Source organism: Elaeis guineensis, chromosome 15, assembly GCF_000442705.2.
Source record: "Elaeis guineensis isolate ETL-2024a chromosome 15, EG11, whole genome shotgun sequence".
Lineage (NCBI taxonomy): Eukaryota > Viridiplantae > Streptophyta > Magnoliopsida > Arecales > Arecaceae > Elaeis > Elaeis guineensis.
This window is the reverse complement of record NC_026007.2, coordinates 68,992,881-69,012,618: the sequence shown is the minus strand read 5'-3', so window position 1 is coordinate 69,012,618 and position 19,738 is coordinate 68,992,881. Positions and strand designations below refer to the sequence as shown.

General features: G+C 36.5%; 1 protein-coding gene and 1 non-coding gene across 3 annotated transcripts; one reads left to right on the top strand and one right to left on the bottom strand.

The window, feature by feature from the left end:
* The first annotated feature begins 210 nt into the window (after positions 1-210).
* Positions 211-8,949, top strand: LOC105058349 (binding partner of ACD11 1). 2 transcript variants are annotated; one of them, XM_019854979.3, is made up of 6 exons: positions 211-411; positions 1,478-1,597; positions 1,973-2,048; positions 3,009-3,122; positions 7,332-7,790; positions 8,726-8,949. In XM_019854979.3, exons 2-5 carry the CDS (start codon positions 1,488-1,490, stop codon positions 7,758-7,760), a joined length of 729 nt encoding a protein of 242 aa, XP_019710538.2. In that variant the 5' UTR covers positions 211-411; positions 1,478-1,487; the 3' UTR covers positions 7,761-7,790; positions 8,726-8,949. The 2 variants fall into 2 exon arrangements, with proteins under 2 accessions (XP_019710538.2, XP_010939544.1); XM_010941242.4 differs by having other exon boundaries at positions 212-411; positions 7,332-7,795.
* A 3,380-nt stretch (positions 8,950-12,329) lies between these two features.
* On the bottom strand, positions 12,330-14,744 carry LOC105058350 (uncharacterized protein At3g28850). Its single transcript, XR_012137286.1, has one exon. It is a non-coding gene; the product is annotated as an uncharacterized protein At3g28850 (transcript).
* Between the last annotated feature and the right edge of the window lie 4,994 nt (positions 14,745-19,738).

Genomic DNA, 19,738 nt, shown 5'->3' with positions numbered 1-19,738 from the left:
ATAATCAAATATCTGTACCTAGCTCCGCAAAACTAGATGCAATCTGCAGCTAACTTCAACAGAGACAGCCCAATTCATGTCCATCGAGTGGTCACGATGAGACCTAATCTAAAAAGTATCTTATCCAAGTTGGATAGACCCAATCTTACCCACTGCCAGCCCTAATTTTCACCACTTGTTTTTTTTGGTAAGTTTTTACTTTATCCAAATATCTAAATTTACTTTTATTAGACCAAAGTCGGTGGAGAGGGAATTCTCAGAGCAGGAGACTTCTAGGTTACTCATCTTTTCCAGAATTTGTTTGTACTTTATCACGTTGAAAGCATTATCTGGGGTATGAAAACCAGCGGCAGTTGCAAAAGAAAAGCGCTTCTCTCTTCTCAGCACCTGTGGTGAGAGCCAGCCACCTAAGTAAGCTATCGATCTATCTATCTATCCCCCTTTGCAAAATCTTCAATTTTGTTTACGTTGCTGCAGTTTTGAAATAATGAGATTTTTGTGTAGAATAACATTCTGATACTTGTTCTCCAGTCATTAGATTCTGAAACAATTTATCTATCCTGAGATATCGCCAATTTATCCACGCAGAATAGGAATAGGCATAGGCATAGAACAAAATCCCCAATTCGTTTCCTCCCATATCTTTCCCTCTTATGAATATTCCACATTTCATGCTTTCTTGGTTGTTCCGCCTATCTTTTCGAGTTTTCAATGAAGGTTTGAATTATCATAGCTGATGATTCATTGGGAAGTTGTGTGTTTTTTCATTGAGGTTAGCGGGACATTTAATTTTTATCTCTTATATTGAGATGGGGGATTACTTATTGTTTAAAGCCCTTTGGAATGCATGTTTTGTGGAAAAAAAAAAGGTGCAAGGTATACTAAATGGAAATTGTATGGGTTTCAAATGGAAGAGAAAAAGATCAGTTCAAACCGATTTGGTCTGTATGAGTGATAATTGTCCAAAATTAGAGCAATGTATCATAGTAAACCAAGTGGTTGGCAGCTATACAGACTGATGTTAAGCTTTTTTTTTTTAAAAATATATATATCATGTGGCTCCCTCCTAATGTATCGCAGAGCCTGATTATATTGGTAATGCCAAAAACAATAACAAGTAATCAATATGGTGAAATGTTCTTATTGGGTCACGAACAAGAGAAATTTGGGAGGAGGTTTTGCAGAATTTATAAGATTTTTAGTTAATGATTTTCTTTTTTGCAATTAACAAAAGATATTTTTTCTGATCTTTTCCCATCTATTTCCACAAGTGCCTCAGTATAGATTCTTCAGTAGCATTTGTTTGATGTTTCATGGTGGCTTTCTATTATCTAAATGGCCAACTGTTCTGATATACTGATATAGTTCTTCCAATTAGCTTTTAATTTTAGGTAACATGATTCTTTCCTTTTATTTGATTTTCAGTATTTTATTTGGTAAAAATCTCTCAAATTATCTTTGGTTTGATGAGTTGCAGGATTGCGAGTATGAGTGGGTATACCGTGGAAGTTACTAATCTGTCCCCTGTTGCAACTGAAAGAGACCTTTATGAATTCTTTTCCTTTTCTGGGGCAATTGAACACATTGAAATCGTCAGGTGATAATGCAGGGATCTGAATTCAATAATAATTGTAGTTTACTTTTCTTCACATAAGAAACCTTCTAATCATTCATTTTTTTAATGTTTATCTGTTTGGTTAAATTTTCTTGTAATGGAACAGGTTTCAGGACCTAAGAAGAACATTTTAGCCTGTCTGTGTAATTTACTCAAGAATGTTTAAAATGCATGTCTTACACATGCAGGCATGCTGCTCATAATACATTAATATTATTTTAGTAATACTTTTAACTGTTTCACTTCCTTCTTTGGGTAAGACTATATTATAAGGTCTAGTTTCATTGCTTGGAAACATTGAATAATTTTATGGAGACATGTTTGAAGTTGTTCCTGATCTGATGCATTCTTAAATAGGTCTGGAGATTATGCTTCCACAGCTTACGTAATATTTAAAGAACCTTATTCCTTGGAAACTGCTGTATTGCTTAGTGTAAGTTCTTCTAACACCAACTATGGGAAGTTTTTTTTTGTGATGCAACAAATTAATGTTTGTTTAGTTCATCTTTTCGACAGTCCTTTTTGGCCTGGTTTTTCTTCCACTGTTCAGCAATATTTTGTTGTTCGATTGCATCTCCATCAGCTTTGCTCAAAAGAATAGTTCCATCATCAAACAGTCTCACAACTCACGATCCATTTGACTCTGATTGGTTTAATTTTAGCGCATAACCACCATGGAAAACTCTATGGATAATTTCACTCTTCTGTCTTTTACATGAGTATGCTATTACACTGTGCTTTTCAGTTTAAGTGAGGTTTTGAACTCCTAGTTTCTGTATTTTATCATCCTACAACTATAGTGATTATTTTATTATCACCATCAGCTCTGATGTTGCATTTGATCCTGGAACCCCAGCTACAGTTCCAATCTTCTCCGAACTGTGGAAGATTTCAATTTTTTGATTGGTTTTTCTGCTACAACTGCTGCTTAATGATAATATTATCCATGTCAGATAATTCACAAATTTCATGAACTGTTTGCAGATGGTACTTAAGTCTTTGAAATACTGGTTGACTACTTTACTAAAACTGCTATCTGCAGTCTATTTTCAACAGTAGTGTTATTGCTATTCTTAGTTAATGCTGTCTCTCCCTGTGTTTAATTTTGCATGCACTATTTTATAGATACATTAGCTATTCTATATATTTTTTATTATTTTTAGTTTCTAAGTTTTTGTATCCTTGTAAAACTTCTGGCAAATTCTCAACATTTCTCCACACAAATCTTGTGATTCTGCCCTCTCCACCAGCTGAATAGGCCCTTATGGTTAATCTCTTAATCATTCATTTGATTAAATGCACTTTTTAACCATCAGTTGTTTTATCAGCTAAAACAGAACATTGATTACTCTGTTGCATAAGATGGAAACTAGTCATTTTTTTATTTTATCAGGGAGCTACTATTGTAGATCAACCTGTTTGCATAGCACGCTGGGGATACCATGATGAAGCTAGTGATTTCTGGGACAGGCCTTACTGGAAGCTTGAAGACGATAATGTGTCTACGGTATGCATTGTAGAACTTCTTATTTTTAGTTCTTTGATGACTCAAAGACATGAATTAACATAAAATTTAATACAATTTACTGGAGGATTAAATTCTAAGACATCTAATAATAACATTGTGATGTTTTATCCTTGCATCAGTCCTAGTTCTAACTGGAAAAGTGATGCAGTCCTAAAGAGACAATGTGCCTAGAGAGAAGGAAGAACCACAAGTATAAAAGGGAAAGGTGGAAAAACTTACCACATGGAGATATTATTTATTTATTTATTTTTCAAATTCAAGTCTACTTCGATGGTTTTGGCGACTTTATATAGGCAAAACCTTTGAAAATTTTACGAAAATAGGAAAAATCCTAAATCCGGTTAAAAACACCAAAATGATAAAGTATAATTTGTGTAAAACATGCCTGTGAAATTTTAAGGTTGCGTTTGGTAGCTGGCAATCTATCCAGATTGCTGGCAATTTAATGTGGTAATCTGAATTACTGCATTTGGTATGTTTTTTGGGTAGTAATTCAGATTGCCTTGGCAATCCAAAATTTTGGATAAAATTATCTTTTAAAAAAATCATACAAAATTCATTGCCCAACCCCCCCTCCGTGTGCGCCTCCGACCCACGACTCCTCCATCTCCCTTTGCCTGTCCGTGGCTCCTCCACCCTGGGCCCCCACCACCCCTCTATGGCTCCTCCACGCCCGTCCCCACTACCCCCATGGCTTCGCATGTGCCCGCCCCCTTCCCACCCCCCCCAATGCTTGCGGTTCCCCACATTCTTCGGCCCGCCACTTCTCCACGCCACCACCACACCTACATCACTCCCGTTATTTCTCACCCGAAAAAAGAACAGCACCAGGATAAAATTATTGAGGGTATTTTGAAAATTTGATTTCATATTATCGGTAATCTGATTGTCATACCAAACATGTCAATCAAGATTTTCAGTAATTTTACTGCAATATTATCTGTGTGTACCAAATACAGTAATCAACATTACTGGCAATTTAATGATGGTAATCTGTCCTGAAGGCAATCCACATTACTTTTCAAGATTGCCTGACGATGCACCAAATGCAACCCAAGTCAGTTCAGATATTTTTTTTGACCTATGAAATTGAGAAAACAAATTTCTTAAAAATTGTAATTTCCACTTCTGGGCTTCCATTGACACCTGAAACAATGGATCGCAGACAACTCTGGGCATGATGGACTGTCATTGGCAAGACCATCAGGCTCTCAATGTTGATTCTAGAATGTGGCCATAATAGGAATTTTGATCAGCAGATTGATTACTCCCCGGTCAAGCTTCAATTTCAACAATTCTAGCTCTTCTTGCACTGTTCCTCCCCCAAGTAATCTTTGGCTATGATTGCTGCATCACAAAGTGCTCCTCACTTGCCATTTTAATTGTACACTTGTTTTTTGTGGCTATCTTTACTATGCTATCTGATGATGTGCCAGATACAAGATATTATTTGGCACTTCATCTAGGGATTAGGCAACAGTCTTGCACTTGCCATTTTAATTGTATACTTGTTCCTTGTGCTTATTCTTACTATGCTATCTGATGATGTGCCAGATACAAGATATTTTTTTTCACTTCGTGAAGGGTTTAGGCAACAGTCTAATCACTTCATGAAGGGAAGAAGTACATAATATAAAAGAACAGATATGAAAGATCGAAAGGAGATGAAAGTGAGAGAAGTAGAATATTACATCCCACATAAGCAAAGAGTAGAAAGGGTAGATCTTAGTACCCTTAGTTGATGAGCGCATTCTCGTCCTATCCTTAAGGGCTCGTTCTTTTGCGGGTAAAAGATTTATCCAAAAAGTTGTATTTTTCTGGGTAAGTATTTTGCAAGCAACATTTAGACAGAAAAATAATTTACCCATTTTCTTTTATGTATTAGAAAATGGCTCCAGAATCTGTTATCCATATTCTTTTATATTACCATTTTTCTGGATAAGTTGTTATGATCCATTTATATTTTTCATAATACCCTTTATTATATAAATATTATTACATATAATATAATATTATTATATATAATATAATATTATTATATTATATTATAATATAATATATTAATATATTCTATAAGATTATATATTATATATAATAATATAGTATGATATATTATATGATATTAATATACACTATTATATAAAAAATATTTTATTATTATATTATTATTATAGTATTATATAAATATATAAGGTAATATATTATATTATTAAATATTAATATATAATATATTATGTTATTATATTGCTATATATATTATAATGTATTATAGTATATTATAATATATTATACTATATTATATATATAATATTAATATATATTATTGTATATAATAATATATTATATTATCATATTATTATAATATATCTTATATTATGTTATTATTATAATGTTATATTATATTATAATATTATATTAATATCATATATTAATAGAATATAAATATATTATATAATATTATTATATATAATAATATAGTATAATATATTATAAAATATTAATATATTATACATTATATTATTAGATTGTTATATATTATTATATTATTATAATATATTATAGTATATTATAATATGTGATATTATATTATATTAATATCTATTATTATATTATTATGATATTATATTTTTATAATATATTATATAAATATTATATTATATTATATTATAAGGTTAAGGGTATATTAGGAATGAATTAAAATGATTACTTTTTCGGTTGATGGAAAAATGATTGTCACCCCCTAGGTGGGTAAGATTTTTTCCCATTTCATGGGTAAATGCTATCCATAGAAAAATAACTTATCCATTTTGAAAAGCGTGAGAACATGGGTAAGTTGGTTAATGGGAAAGTTGATCAACTTTCCCATGATATTTACCCACAAAAACAGCATCTTTAATGACATGCAAAATAGGTCTCAAATCACTATCAAAAAGTCTTCATTTTTTATGATTCCAAATGTGACAGCACACTACAGCATTCAGCGTGAACTATCCTAACCTCCAATCAGACCAGAAGCTAAATTGTCATTAGGCATATTCTGAATACCCAGCTTATCTACCAGTAGTTCCTATGCTTGACTACTAACTGAAGAGCCAAAGAAGAGATGGTTAATAGAGTCCTCCATCCATATTACGAGATAGTTGAGGAAATAAATAAGTAGGGTTTCCTCAATGTGACTGATATAATGAAGTTGTCAATAATTATTGTTTTTCGTGGTGGCTGTTTATTGTCATTTTCTTCAGTTAAGCTATAGAAAAACAAAGGCCTGGAATGGTTTATGTTCACAAATCAAACTATAAGCTCCAGAAGCAACAATGCATATAAGAGAGTTAACACCCATTTTGATCTGCCTTTCCATATAGGCACATATATGATTTATCTTGATCCCAATTTTGAATAGCAACCCTAGATCGTCTAGAATAGAAAATCACTGACAGTATGAATTAAATCTCTCAAAAAGATTCAAATGAAAATTCAGATAAAAACAAGATTATCAGTTTTTGACCAATTGATTGAAAACTTGGAAACAGATAAATAATTTTGTCTAATACTTAAATATGACCACTTAAGTAGTGTTTTATCTGAAAATTTAAATACTAAAGGGTTGGTCAATTGGTTTTTTCAGGACATGTTGATTAGTTTTTCTTAGATGCGAATCTTTTGTTCACGTCAACGTTCCTTTTTGCTCAAACTAATGCACCTTTTACATTCTTTAAGAAAGAATTTTCTCAAAAAAAAAAAAAATCTTTTAACAACAAAACAGTAATATCCATTTCCAAAAGAGTAATAATCGTTTGGTTGTTTCTGGCTCTTCTTTTAAATCAGATGGTGAATGTTGTCCGGTTTAGATTGAACCATGTCAAAATCTTGTGCATTCTGCTGTAGTTTCTCTCGCTGTACCATGTATTGTTCTTTTGCATGATTGTTAGATATTTTTGGTAGTGATATTCATATAACAGAGATGCTTTGGCTTTAGGCGTGAATAATTTTTGCAGCTTAAAATCACATCTTGAGGTTTTGTCCATAATCTTATTTGGACAGATTTTATCTTGCATTCTTACATTATATTACTGGATGAAATAGCAAGGCTTCTCTTGTCAATTCACTCATCAAGGAAGTTGATTTCATTTCACATTTATCAAATTACTATAACAATTTTCTGGCATTCTCTGCTACCAACATGAACAGACTACAAACGCAAGCCATTTCAACACAACTCCAAGGGAAGCCGTGACAGTGGCGCAAGATGTGGTCAAAACCATGCTGGCTAAGGGATATACACTAAGCAAGGATGCCTTAATCAAAGCCAAAGCTTTGGATGAATCATATCAAGTCTCAGCCACTGCTGCAGCCAAGGTTGCTGAACTGAGCAAGAGAATTGGACTGACGGATAGGATTAATGCTGGTGTTGATTGTGTTAGATCAGTGGATGAGACGTATCATGTATCAGAGACCACCAAAACAGTTGTGTCTGTGACCGGGAGAACAGCTGCGAGTGTTGCAAATGCTATTGTCAGCAGTAGCTACTTCTCTGCTGGAGCTCTATTGGTTTCTGATGCTCTCACAAAAGCTGCAAAAGCTGTAGCAGATTTGGCCACCTACGGCAACAAAAAGTGAAACAAAGAATTCTCGGAATGTGAAATCCATGTGAGGTTAGATATCTAATAAGGATTTTGGGATTGTAAATAATATGGTAAAAATGGATTGTATGGTGCATGACTATAGGTAGTGCTTGTGCTTGGATGACTCGAGTAAATTTGTAGATCTAATAATTGATGCAATAATTCTTGTTGATTTTTAGATTTTGGTTTATTTGTTGTTAAGATCTGATTATGGGAGCTAGTTAGCTTCCGAATTTGGAAGTTTCTCCAGGTTGACAATGAAACATCATATACTCATGAAGTAAATGACCATAAAATGTAAAAATCCTTCATTAGTTAAAATATATACATATATATAAGTTTAATACATATATGTACTTTTTGAAAGTTAACATACCTACTCAAGAGTTCACAACTAAATTTAACATTTAGTGAGAACTCAAGTTTTAGTTGGAAACTTCAGAACCCTGTCTTTCTGTTATCATAATTGACATCTTGATATGCCATGTACTGCTGAGGAAATAAACAAAACAAATAGCTAATGTTCAAAATCAGTTTCGCCAAATAATGAAGCAAAATCTGATAAATTGCACAATAAAATTATTTCATGGATTCCCGGAGTTCTGAAAATCTAACATATAGAAATAGGGGTAGCAATTGGGTTGAGTAGGGTTGGATATGGTTTGGATTGGATGTGGATTTGGTTAAATATTTATCAACTTGAATTCGATCTGTTTATTAAATAGGTCAAAGATTCAAATCTGAACTCGACCTGACCTATTTTTGAGATTGGTTCCATAAGTCTTATTGCTTGAATTTGTTTGCAAGTCATAGTCATGACCCATACTCTTGCCGCATCATATCTTACATGTTTTATTCATGCTTCCCTAGTAGTTCTAATTCTTTTTTGGGTTTTCTATATTTAATCTGCTGCTTCTGCTTATACCGTTCCATATGGCTGTGCTTCTTCTATTGCTGCAGGATTCATCTACTACGGCATTGCACTCTTATTGTATTGTAGCTGCAGTTCTATCCTTTTATTATCATTTTGGGTTACTTTCTTCTTTCTCCCTGTTATGAAGCTGGTGTTTGTATCTATATGGATTTGTCCTACTGATGTTAGTTACTTGTATCAGTTGTATCTTGTAAACGGTTGTTTATCTATGCTCTAATAAAGTTGTGGCTTCCTCTGCTTTACCAAAAAATCTTCTTTTTGTTCTTCTTGCTGCATCACATCACACTACCTCTCTCTCTCTCTGTGTGTCTCTGTCTCTCTCTCTGTGTGTGTAAGAATGCAGTGGGCATGCTACAACGTGGATTTGAACCTCTGACTTCTCCAATGTGGAGAGGGGTGCCAATCATCTGAGATAAGCCTTGTTGGCATATCCTTTTGGCCATACTTCCAAAAAAAAAAAAAAAATCATGTTGGGGCAGATCTTCATTCTCGTTACTGCGATGATAACTCAAATTTGTGTTGAGGAAGTGCCTGGATCAAAAAAGACTAACCCAGGGGAGTCATCAAATGGACAAATGTCAGTATTCTGTGAAATCTTTAAGAACTTTAATAATTTGCCTCAAGGAATGCCTTCAGTGCTTCTCGTGATGGCTCCTACCTGGGTAGCTGTTTTGGCAATCATACATAATCAGTTGGATCCTTCCAATAGAAATCTATCTCATTGATATTTTCCTCTTGGTCGATGAGTGTATCATGTTTGCAAACATCTGCTAATGCTGATGGATTTTGGACAATAATCTCTGGTTTATTCTAGCATGATATACTTTTACCTGCCCCTCTTGTTTACAGGTTGTTATGTGCATCACCCGGTGCTGGTCCATGGGATGCTCCATTTGAAAAGGGTGACCTTTCTGCATTTGCTCATGCTGCTGTCTTTGCCTTTGTGGGCAGCTTTGTTAGCTTGTTGATACTACCAAAGTTTTCAAGGAGTTCCTTCCAGCATTGTCTCCTTCCATGCACTGATCTGTCTGGGTGGGGAGAAGCAATTAGCGGCCATGAACTCTTCAGGAAATAGCAACCACGGACAAGATTAAGAGAAACGCTTCTGAATTTGGGAAATATGAATTACTTTCTGTAGCAAAACAGAAAAAATGGCAAGCTAAGGCAGGATGTTTTCGACTTCATGATCAAGAGGGCTCGACATATGCTGATTAGAAGCTATTGATCAAGTCAGTAATCTCACATAAAGCTGACTAGAAATATTTCAGATGAACAGGCTCGGTTCTTGTGCTCCGATATCACCATTGATAAAGTGAAGCTTGTAAACAAGTGTCGGGTTCTTGACCACGAGTTTCAGATAACTTTGTTCATGCTTGTACATCATGTACATGGCCTGTGAGAACAATGTCAGAGAATTGGTTTCGTTGCCACCTGGGACTGTTCCACTAGTATCTACAGTTTGACAACGGTCTCGGTGCACCCATTTTTAAGGGAGAATACGTGGGGATGGTGCTGATTCTGTGTGTAACCGGCAGTGGTTACTATCCCAGCATTTAAATCCCATTTTAATTCTAGTCATGAATTAAATACAAAAGAGAGTATGACTTTTAATTTTCGTTTCAATTTATTTTGATTTTGATTTCAATTACGAACCAAATGCATCCTCACTCTCTTTTTTTTTTTATTGATCTAAGCAACATCCTGTGAGCCGTACCCCAGCAAAGCTTATAAAAAACATGGCCACCGCCGTGAAGTAAAATGTTTGGTATATCAGTCCCAAGGAACCGGGTCATTGGGGGATAAATCTTGACAATGTCCGGTCCATGCTATCATATTTGAAGAACTTTCTTACTTTTTTCTTTTATCTGTTAAAATCTAAAGGCTGAATTATTTTCTAAAATTAGACGTCGTTTTCGTTCCAGCTACGTGCAGCAGAAGCAACTGGACTATAGTTCAGACTTCATGGTTCAAGTTGCATTTTGTCCTGATTAGGTGGTTCCCCAAGCACCGATCAAATAAAGGTTGAGTTTGTTGTACTAGTTTAAGAGGGGAAGAATTATATTGCTACCTTGAAACAGGATTAATCATCTTATTCCTCTTCTTTTAATTTTTTTTTTTCCTGAACTTTTAAGGAAAGCATAGACAGAGGCCTAATCATGTTTCATTTTTTTTTTTTTTTTTTTAAGTAGAAGAAAGGAAAGAGACCAATAATTTTTTGCGAGAAGAATAGAACAGATTTTGTGTTTTGGAATGGGTCTAGCTCACCACCAATGGCGAACACAACAGGCATGGAGATGAAAAGCATAGACAGAGGCCTAATCATTAGATTGCACGCATGATGTGCTTGGCCCCCGACATTCCTGGAGATTTATCTTTGAAATAGTTTACCAGAAAGTATTCTTAACACATTTTTTTCCGTCTTAAAATCTAATAATTTTTGAGCAACCATATATCATCAGCATGCATCCAAGAGACAAATTTTTGAATTTAGGGTGGTAGAGAGAGCCAAAGATCTCCCCAACATATGTCTCATCTATAAAAATAATAGTTTTGAAATTAAAGCATTTTCTTTTTGGTTCTGTTTGTCATTTTTATATGTTTTAAATTATTCTTTCTAATTATCTTAAAAATAAGTTAATTACATCACTGAGTTTCCTACCATTATGCATTTTTCTCAGTTCCATTCAGATTGGACATCTTTCATAAAACTCCAAAATAAATTGGCTTCCGTCTCTTTCTCTAATTCAACTCCAAACAGTTTGTACTCCCATTCGGATTGGACATCTTTCATTAAACGCCAAAATAAATTGGCTTCTATCTCTTTCTCTTATTCAACCCCAAACAGTTTGTACTCTGTGCCGGAAAGAATGAGAAGATATCAACGCAAACATATAAAAACAAAAAGAACAAAAAATGATTTCTGATAACTCTTTTCTTTGAGGAAAAGGAGATGAAGGAATTATCCATTAGTCACCTGAATTTTAATGCAGAATGAAAGAAAAAATATAAAACAAAAAGAACAAAAAATGATTTCTGATAACTCTTTTCTTTGAGGAAAAGGAGATGAAGGAATTATCCATTAGTGACAGAACCAAAAGAAGAGCCAGCTCTCTAGATTTCAGTTTTCTCCAAAAACAACGTAAGAACAGATGTGTAAAAGAGCAAAAACATAAAACAACCTCACCAAAAAGCCAACCCCTTTTGGACCATGTGCTTGAGCAAAAAAAAGAAAGTAGCAGCAGTCAAAATGAGCACCAATAAAGAGAGTAGCTTCCAAAGAGGGATGAGGCCAAAACAAACAGGAGACTCGGCGAGAGAAATACCACAAAGAAAATCACCTTGCAGCAGAGGGAGATCCTGATAACAATTGCTCGGCTATAGTTCTCATCGACAGGAGGTGCTAAGGCCAAGGCCACATTAAAAAAAAAAAAAAAAAAAATCCAAGTTGTACTGTTTCAATCTGTTTTAGTTTATAGATATGCAATATAATTCCGTGTATTCTACTGAGAAAGAGATTAGAGCAAACGAACAATCAATAAGAAAAAATAGAGCAAGAGCACCAAAAACCAACAGAAATATGACAAAAATGAATAATGAAGAACATATAAAACAAAGTTTCCAAGAGAAATACTAAGAAGCAAATACAAGAAAAGTTTTCAAGAGAAATATTAAGAAGTAGACACAAGAACAAGAAGTAACCAAAATCCAGGTCGTATTGCTTCTATTTTTTCTCTTTTTATTACATATCAATGCACCTCAATTCTCTGTCTTCTCCACTCAAAAAGAAAAAGAAAAAATAAAGAAAAAAATAAAGCCATAAAGACATTCCTGAGAACCTTTCAAAACTTTGAACTGTATCTTGGGTCCGGACTTCTTCACCTCCTCTCTATACACACTACAACAATCCATCAAACACCTCGCTAAAACCCCCGCAGAATAAGCCTACCAATCCTCAACAGCACAGCGGGCACCGGACGAGCCCATTCTCGTTGCACTCGGGGCATCGCCGGAAGCCCCCTTCCTCCTCCTCCTCCTCGTCCTCCTCCTCCTCCTCCACATACACCTTGCAGCTCCCCGAGCAAGTCTCGCATGGCACGAACCTCACACCGCCACACCCCTCGCATGCCTCCACGACGCCGCCGCCTTTCCCCACCACCGCCATCTCACATCCCTCCAAAGCTGTGCCCAATTCTCCGGCCTCGTGCATTTGGCGCACCTCCTCAGCCCCTCCCAAGTACTTGCCATCTGCAAAGACTCTTGGCAGTCTCCCGCCACCATGCCCGGCCCCGAGTATCTCCTTGAGCTCCTCCTTGAACCCCCCATGCATCGATACGTCCCTCTCGTCGATGCGAGCACCGTAGCCTTGTAGTATTAATCTCACTGCCCAACAATCCTCGTAAGTCTTTCGAATTCCTCGGAGGCTTGTGAAGTAGAACACCACCTTCCCCTTGCCGCCCGGTGGGCATTTATCCAAAGGCGCCACCTTTGCGGCGTTGGAATTGAAAGTAGCCCTCCTCGCATCGATTCTCTCTTGGAATGCATTGATCCGAGCTCGGACAATTCCTTGGGATTTCGGGATTTCGCTGGAATGCCTGCACTCTGTCACCTTCTCTGGCGGCTCAGGAGGCCGGCCGAAGGCCGGGTGCGGCGGGGAGAACTCCTCGAGGGCATTCCGGAAGGTGGCGAGGATCTCGGGATCGAAGTCGGAGATGATGGAATCGCCGGGGCCTAGCTGCATCCAGCCGGGCTTCAGGGAGGAGGATCCATTGGCCAAATGGGATGTTGGGAGGGACTCTGGCGCCGGGAAGGCGTCGCGGGTGGTGTGGAACGAGAAGGAGCGGTCGACGCCGGTGGCGGCGGAGGTGGGGCGGAGGGGGCTGGTGTCCTCGAGGCCCTCCATGAGCTCCCAGGCGTTGATGGTCTCCGGCTCGTTGGGAGGGTCTTGGTGGGGGTCTTCGGGATCCGGCGCTCGATCATCTCCGACCAGGCCTTGGCCTTGCCGAGATCGTCGGCGAGGCCGTCGCGACCGCAGTCGTGGGAGCTCTTCATCATCTCCTCGTCGGAGCCGGGGAGGTCGTTGGGGCTCGGGCCACGGTCGAGCTTGAGGGAGCCAAGTGTGGACGACGCGAGGGTGACCACGTGGTAGCCCTCGCCATTCCTTCGGCAGCCGGCGCCGGCGGCCTCGTGGAGCGGGACAGAGTAGCTCCGGGAGTACGGCGACCGGCTCCGCCTCATGTCCCGGCGGGCCTGCTTCGAGCTCGTGCAACCCATGGGCAGACCAAATCAGAAGAATCAAAACCCACGCCTTAATCAAGAGAGATTGGATTCAGGTTTCGAAGGAATAACAAATCGGGATACGCTAACGCGCTGGGATCACAAAAGTACAATTTTTACGGATATTCCCCGAGAAAGGCGGCCGTTTTGGGACGGCGAGAATCATAAAAAGATGCAATTTTAATCCAGAAAACGCATACGATAATACGAACAATCAATTCGATAAACCAAAGAGAGGACTTCGATGCAGGAAATTTAACCGAGGAGGAGGAATGAATCGAACTATCTCGATAGGATCGGATTCGTGGGGCCAAGGCTGCTGCGGCGAAGAACAGGGGAAGCAGGAAAGGAGGAAATGAGGAGGAAAAGAGAGGAGAAGAACCGAGAAAGGAACGGGGTCGGTGAAGACCCAGTCGTAGATCATGGAAGGAAGGAGTCGCCACCCATGAACAAAAGCCAGCCAGAGCGAAAAAAAAAAAAATAAAAAGAGAAAGAAAATGGAAGCAGGAGGTAGAGCAGCCGCCACGCACAAGTCAAACCAAAGGAACCATCTACGATGACTCTGTCCTCTCTATTACTCTACCATCTCCTCTTTACCTCGAATCCTCCACTATATTCTCTCCCGATCTTTGCCTCTCTCCCTCTTTGTCCATTGGAATTTAGAGGCCTTGCCGAGATTTCTGGGGAGAGAAACCAGCCGCAACGCTCTCCAAGCTCTCCCTTCTCCTCCCAATAGCTAGCGAGAGCGAGAGAGAGAGAGAGAGAGAGACCAACGATGGGAAAAGAGTGAGAAAGGTAAAGTAAAACAGAGGGCATGCAGGAGGCCGGTGGGAGGAAACGTTCGGCCGAAGGAGACCTTGGGTTCTTTCGCCCACCCTGCCCACGCGGTAGGGGTCGATATTTAATTTGTTGTGGGGCCCATGGAATTATCCGGGTACGTGGCATCTAGAGAGGGTTGGGGAATGGTGATGTTTGGTAGTTGAGCATTGGTAGGTGATCGAATTATAAGGGGCAAGTGGATTAGATGTCAGCCACGCGGGGGGTTTAGTTATATTAAGGGGGGTTTTTGCCGGCGATACAGGGGAGGGATGCCGTCACCTTTTTACCAGGGGTGCTTCGTGTTATTTAATTTGGAGTTTGTTGTTTCCATTGAAGACTTTAAGATCTTGTAGGTGTCACCGCAGGGGAAGTTACTGTTGACACTTGTCTTCTTGCCCATTTATTCGTGCGAAGGGTTCTACGATAACCTCGTTGAGTCAATCGTTGAAGTGTATCGTAGCTGTCCCCACAGTAAAACTCCGTACCATTTGGACGAGAATCATTTATACGCGACAAAAACTGTGGCTCTGTGGACGGAGAGAACCTCCCCTGAAGGCGACCAAGTCACAGCCCTTGATTAAATTCGAAATAAGGCAAAGTTTTCCTGAATTCATCCGCTGCTTCATGGTATTTAAAAATCTTTAAATTATTTTACTGTAATGACTGCGAGATATATTTTTTAAAAGATAAACAGTATTATAGATTAAATTATTTTTTTATTGTCAGTTGTATCGAAGATTAGATTTGATGTCAAGACGATGAGTGCCCAAAAACTTTATGTATCCATACTGATTGGTGTGCTTATATCAGAAAAAAATATATTATAATTAAAATTTATCTATATTAATATCATCTTATTATAATATTAATATGTTTAAATAGACCGGCTCCATTAGATTTTGTCAGAAGAACAGGTTGCTGAAATCCAAGCAACTTCTGGCTGACTCACACTCCCAATGAAAGACTTTGCATGTGATATGAATTGTGTAGTTTAGACGAATAATGGGTGTAAACTATATTATAAAGGGCAATATTTTGACTATTTGAGTCACATAATTGAATGCTGTAGAGAAATTTTTTTTTTTTATACAAGAAAAATATTTTTAAGAAACTAATATGGCTTTTATAAATATTTTAAATATATAGTACATTTAAACAATGTACATTACTATCTTTTCTTTCGAAAAAGAAGCATGGGTTACGGCCAAAATTGTTTGCCATATGATCTGATCCGGAAAGCGGACAAGCAGATTACTATTTAGCCTACTTAGCTCATTGGAGTTCAAGGTCAAGCCTCGCAATTAGTTAGGTTAGCAAGGAGAATATGAACCAAGTTGCAATGAACTTGGGTGATAATCAAATTTAGTTTTGTTCATATTATGAACGTCTGAGTTGGTACATATGATGATGAGCTGTATTCATGAGCAAATGGATAAATAATTCATGATAAAACCTCAATTATCAAGAAAATGGCCTTTAGGTGGACATGATGATAGAGAAGCTTGGTATCTATATTATAAAATAGAGAATTATTGGATATGCAATAACAATATTAGACATGAGTTTTGCTTGATTTTATAGTATGTATTATTTAGGTAAGCGTGTAAAAGAGCCTTTATTTTTTTTTTTATTTTATTGTTTTGTAATAATCAAGAAACATCACTCTTAAATTAAGCTAGGCTATGTGATGGACATTAATATAGTCCAACATCATGACGTGGTGATAAATGAGCAAGAAATTCATAGATTGATACCTTCAAAAAAGATATGAGAATGTAGGAAGATGGATGAAGACTTCTTTATGCACCATGCAAAGTACTGTTGCTTAGCAAACTCTTTAAGAATTGCTTGAAAATCTCCACTGCATCTCTTTCTTCTCACCTTCTTCCTTCCCTTTATTTCTCTTTTAATGGGTAGCGATTTAGAGGTCTCTTGCTTAAGATCTGTAGGTTTTTTTATCACTCATGCACCATCAAAGGCACAATTCAATGTCCTAAGCCTCATATTTATATTAGGAAGAGTATCACTTAGGAGAAAATGGTCACTTCGATCCATTATTGGATAATGTATATAATAGTACTCATATGAATATGATGCTCAACCTGACAATGGTTGTGAATTAGGGCTAGCAAGCTATTTACAAGCTAGCTCAAAAAATCTATATATAAATGACTCATTATATTAATTATTATTATTAATCTAAATATTTTTTTATAATTATTCGTATAAATTAATATAATTTATGAAGAATATGATGAATGTCAACTACAAAATTAGAATATAATTCAGACTATTGCTCAAAACTACATAAATGAAAGCATAAAAATATCTTAAACTCTCAGTAGATCTCTTACAAGGGTGAAGAGCTCGAATTTGGCTCGAAATTAAACAAGCTAGCTCAAGCTCAGCTCATGTTCAGCTTGTTTACAATAATCCAGTTCTCTTCCAGGAATACACAACCATCTTTTTGCTCATCCTACCTTACACGACACTTGCTGACTCTTTTGCAACTCATAAACCAATGCACGACACAACCATCTATGTATATACTCATACAATATCTCAAAATGCTATACTGATTATGCTAAATAGGTTTTAGGACATACCCGATGCACTGCTTCAAACATCATATAAGTAAAGTAAAATGAACCTCATGATCTAACTAAAAAATTTCATAAAACATTGCCACCTGACGAAGCCATACTCTAATGGGATTTTAGCTTGTTGAAAAAGCTTGGACTGATTGTTTACCTAAAGAAAAGCTCAGACTGTTTGTTTCAAGAGAGAGAGAAAAAAAAAAAGAAAAGGTTGAGGTGGTTTGATTTTTTTTTTTTTTTTTAACATGTGTTAATTTGGCTTGTTCAGATCATAATAGTAATGTAAATGAAGAATTTGACTAATTGTAGCTTAAACCTAATCTAATTTTACAAAGTATTAGAACATTTGGCCTAATACAATTTAAATAGGTTGAATCTAACATGCCAAATCTATTGAAGTCTGTCTAAGGTTGTCATCTAGTTGATCTAACTCTGATCCTACGCTGCTTTTACTATACCTGTTGGGCAATTGAATAGTTTTGGGGGTCAGGCATTGCAGCTAGTTCAGTCTTCAAATTGTTTGAAGATTGGTTACATGATTATGAGTTCAAGTCTTGTCCTCATCTTGATTCCAGCTAGATTTCTCCTGTCCTGGATCTCAAAAGGAAGAAAAAGATGGTGCTAAATAGATGCAGAGAACTTGAGTGAAAAGACAAGATCACATGAACTCTATAGTTATATTGTCTTACATAAGAAAATCTAAAGCCTTGATACTAGGCATATCCATAGCCTATGAAACCAATTCTAATTGATTGTAAGCGCACACCCCCATCCCAAAAAAAAAAAGAAAAACAAAAAAAAATCAATTAAAGCAAGAGTGGAATATAATTTATTCAATGTATTACGAGCGAGTGCTTGCTCTAGAGATCAGATCTCAATATTTAGCTTTATTTTTTTAATAACTAAAAGAATTAAAGATGAGTGTACATTTTTAATTGGGATAAAACATACACTCTAACTCTGCAGTGTCAATAAGATTCATGGTGCTTTCAAGGTACCTCCAAGATACGCGGTTTGTTTTGAGCCTTCTCACCGATCCAAAAATTAAGATTTGGTTTAGATTTGGATAGATTCTCAAAAAATATAAATTAGATAGATTTATAAATTTTATTTTTATAAAATTTTAAAGTTTAATTTTATAGGAATATTCAAACAAACTGTCACGGTAGCTTCCACCTAGTAATTTCTGCAATCTTGCTGCCAAGGTGGGGAGCACGTGATGACAAAAAAAAAGAGTTTACAATAAAATACCATAACTCAGTCTATTTTTAGTATAAAATATTACACATAAAGGTCCCCAGGATAATGTTCACACGTGCTCTTCACACGCTTCGAGAACGGATTGAAGACTTGCAGTAACCGATCTAATGATCCGTTCCAAACAGGAAACGGAGGCGTTCACTAGCCTGTCGGTTGCGTGGCTTTAAATAATATTATAACAGTTTGATAAACAAACAACTGTCAATGACGCGTTACGGAAAGCTATTTATTGGTCAACATTTGGCAAGGTTCTAGCTGGACATTCAAGTTCCAATATCATCTTCCATACTCTTGTTCCTACCTAACATCTTCTAGATGCCATAGCAATTCCATTATAAGAGAGTCCTCCTTACTATTTAGCTACCACTTAATTTTCAATTTATGTCCTAACATCTTCTAGGTGCCATAGCAAATCTATTATCAGAGTTCTCCTTGCTTAAATCCATTATAAGAGAGTTTCTCCTTGCTCTTTAACTACAACTTAATTTTCACTTTATGTCCTGACATCTTCTAGGTGCCATAGGAAATCCATTATAAGAGAGTTCTCCTTGATCTTGAACCGCAACTTAATTTTCAATTCACATTCTAACATCTTCTAGATATCATAGTTGTCACATCCCAAATCTAAGATATAACACAGCCATGCTATCAAAGGATGCAGCTCTCGATAATACGAAGTCTATCTATCGTGATCAACTAAAATCCATCGTAAATAAAATATAATAAAAGAGTCAATTCCATCGTTCATCAAATAATTAAATCAAAATTAGCTCAGAACATCTAAATCCATAATCAAATATAAAATTCTTATCTCATAATCTATAAATAATTACTACAAGTTTATAATCTCCAACAAATTAGGCTTCAGCTATAAAATCTTCAGATTCGCTAGCGTAGACCCTCAAATCTGAATCATCCTTCATTTTTAATTTTATTCATCTGGACAGAAAAAAAAAAGAAAAAAATATGAACTACACTAGCTTAGTAAGTAGAACCTACGCTTCTTTATCAGATCAAGTATAAATTTTTTCATGATAATACAATATTTAAAAAATAACAGATATTATAAAAATTAAGTATTTCATAGAG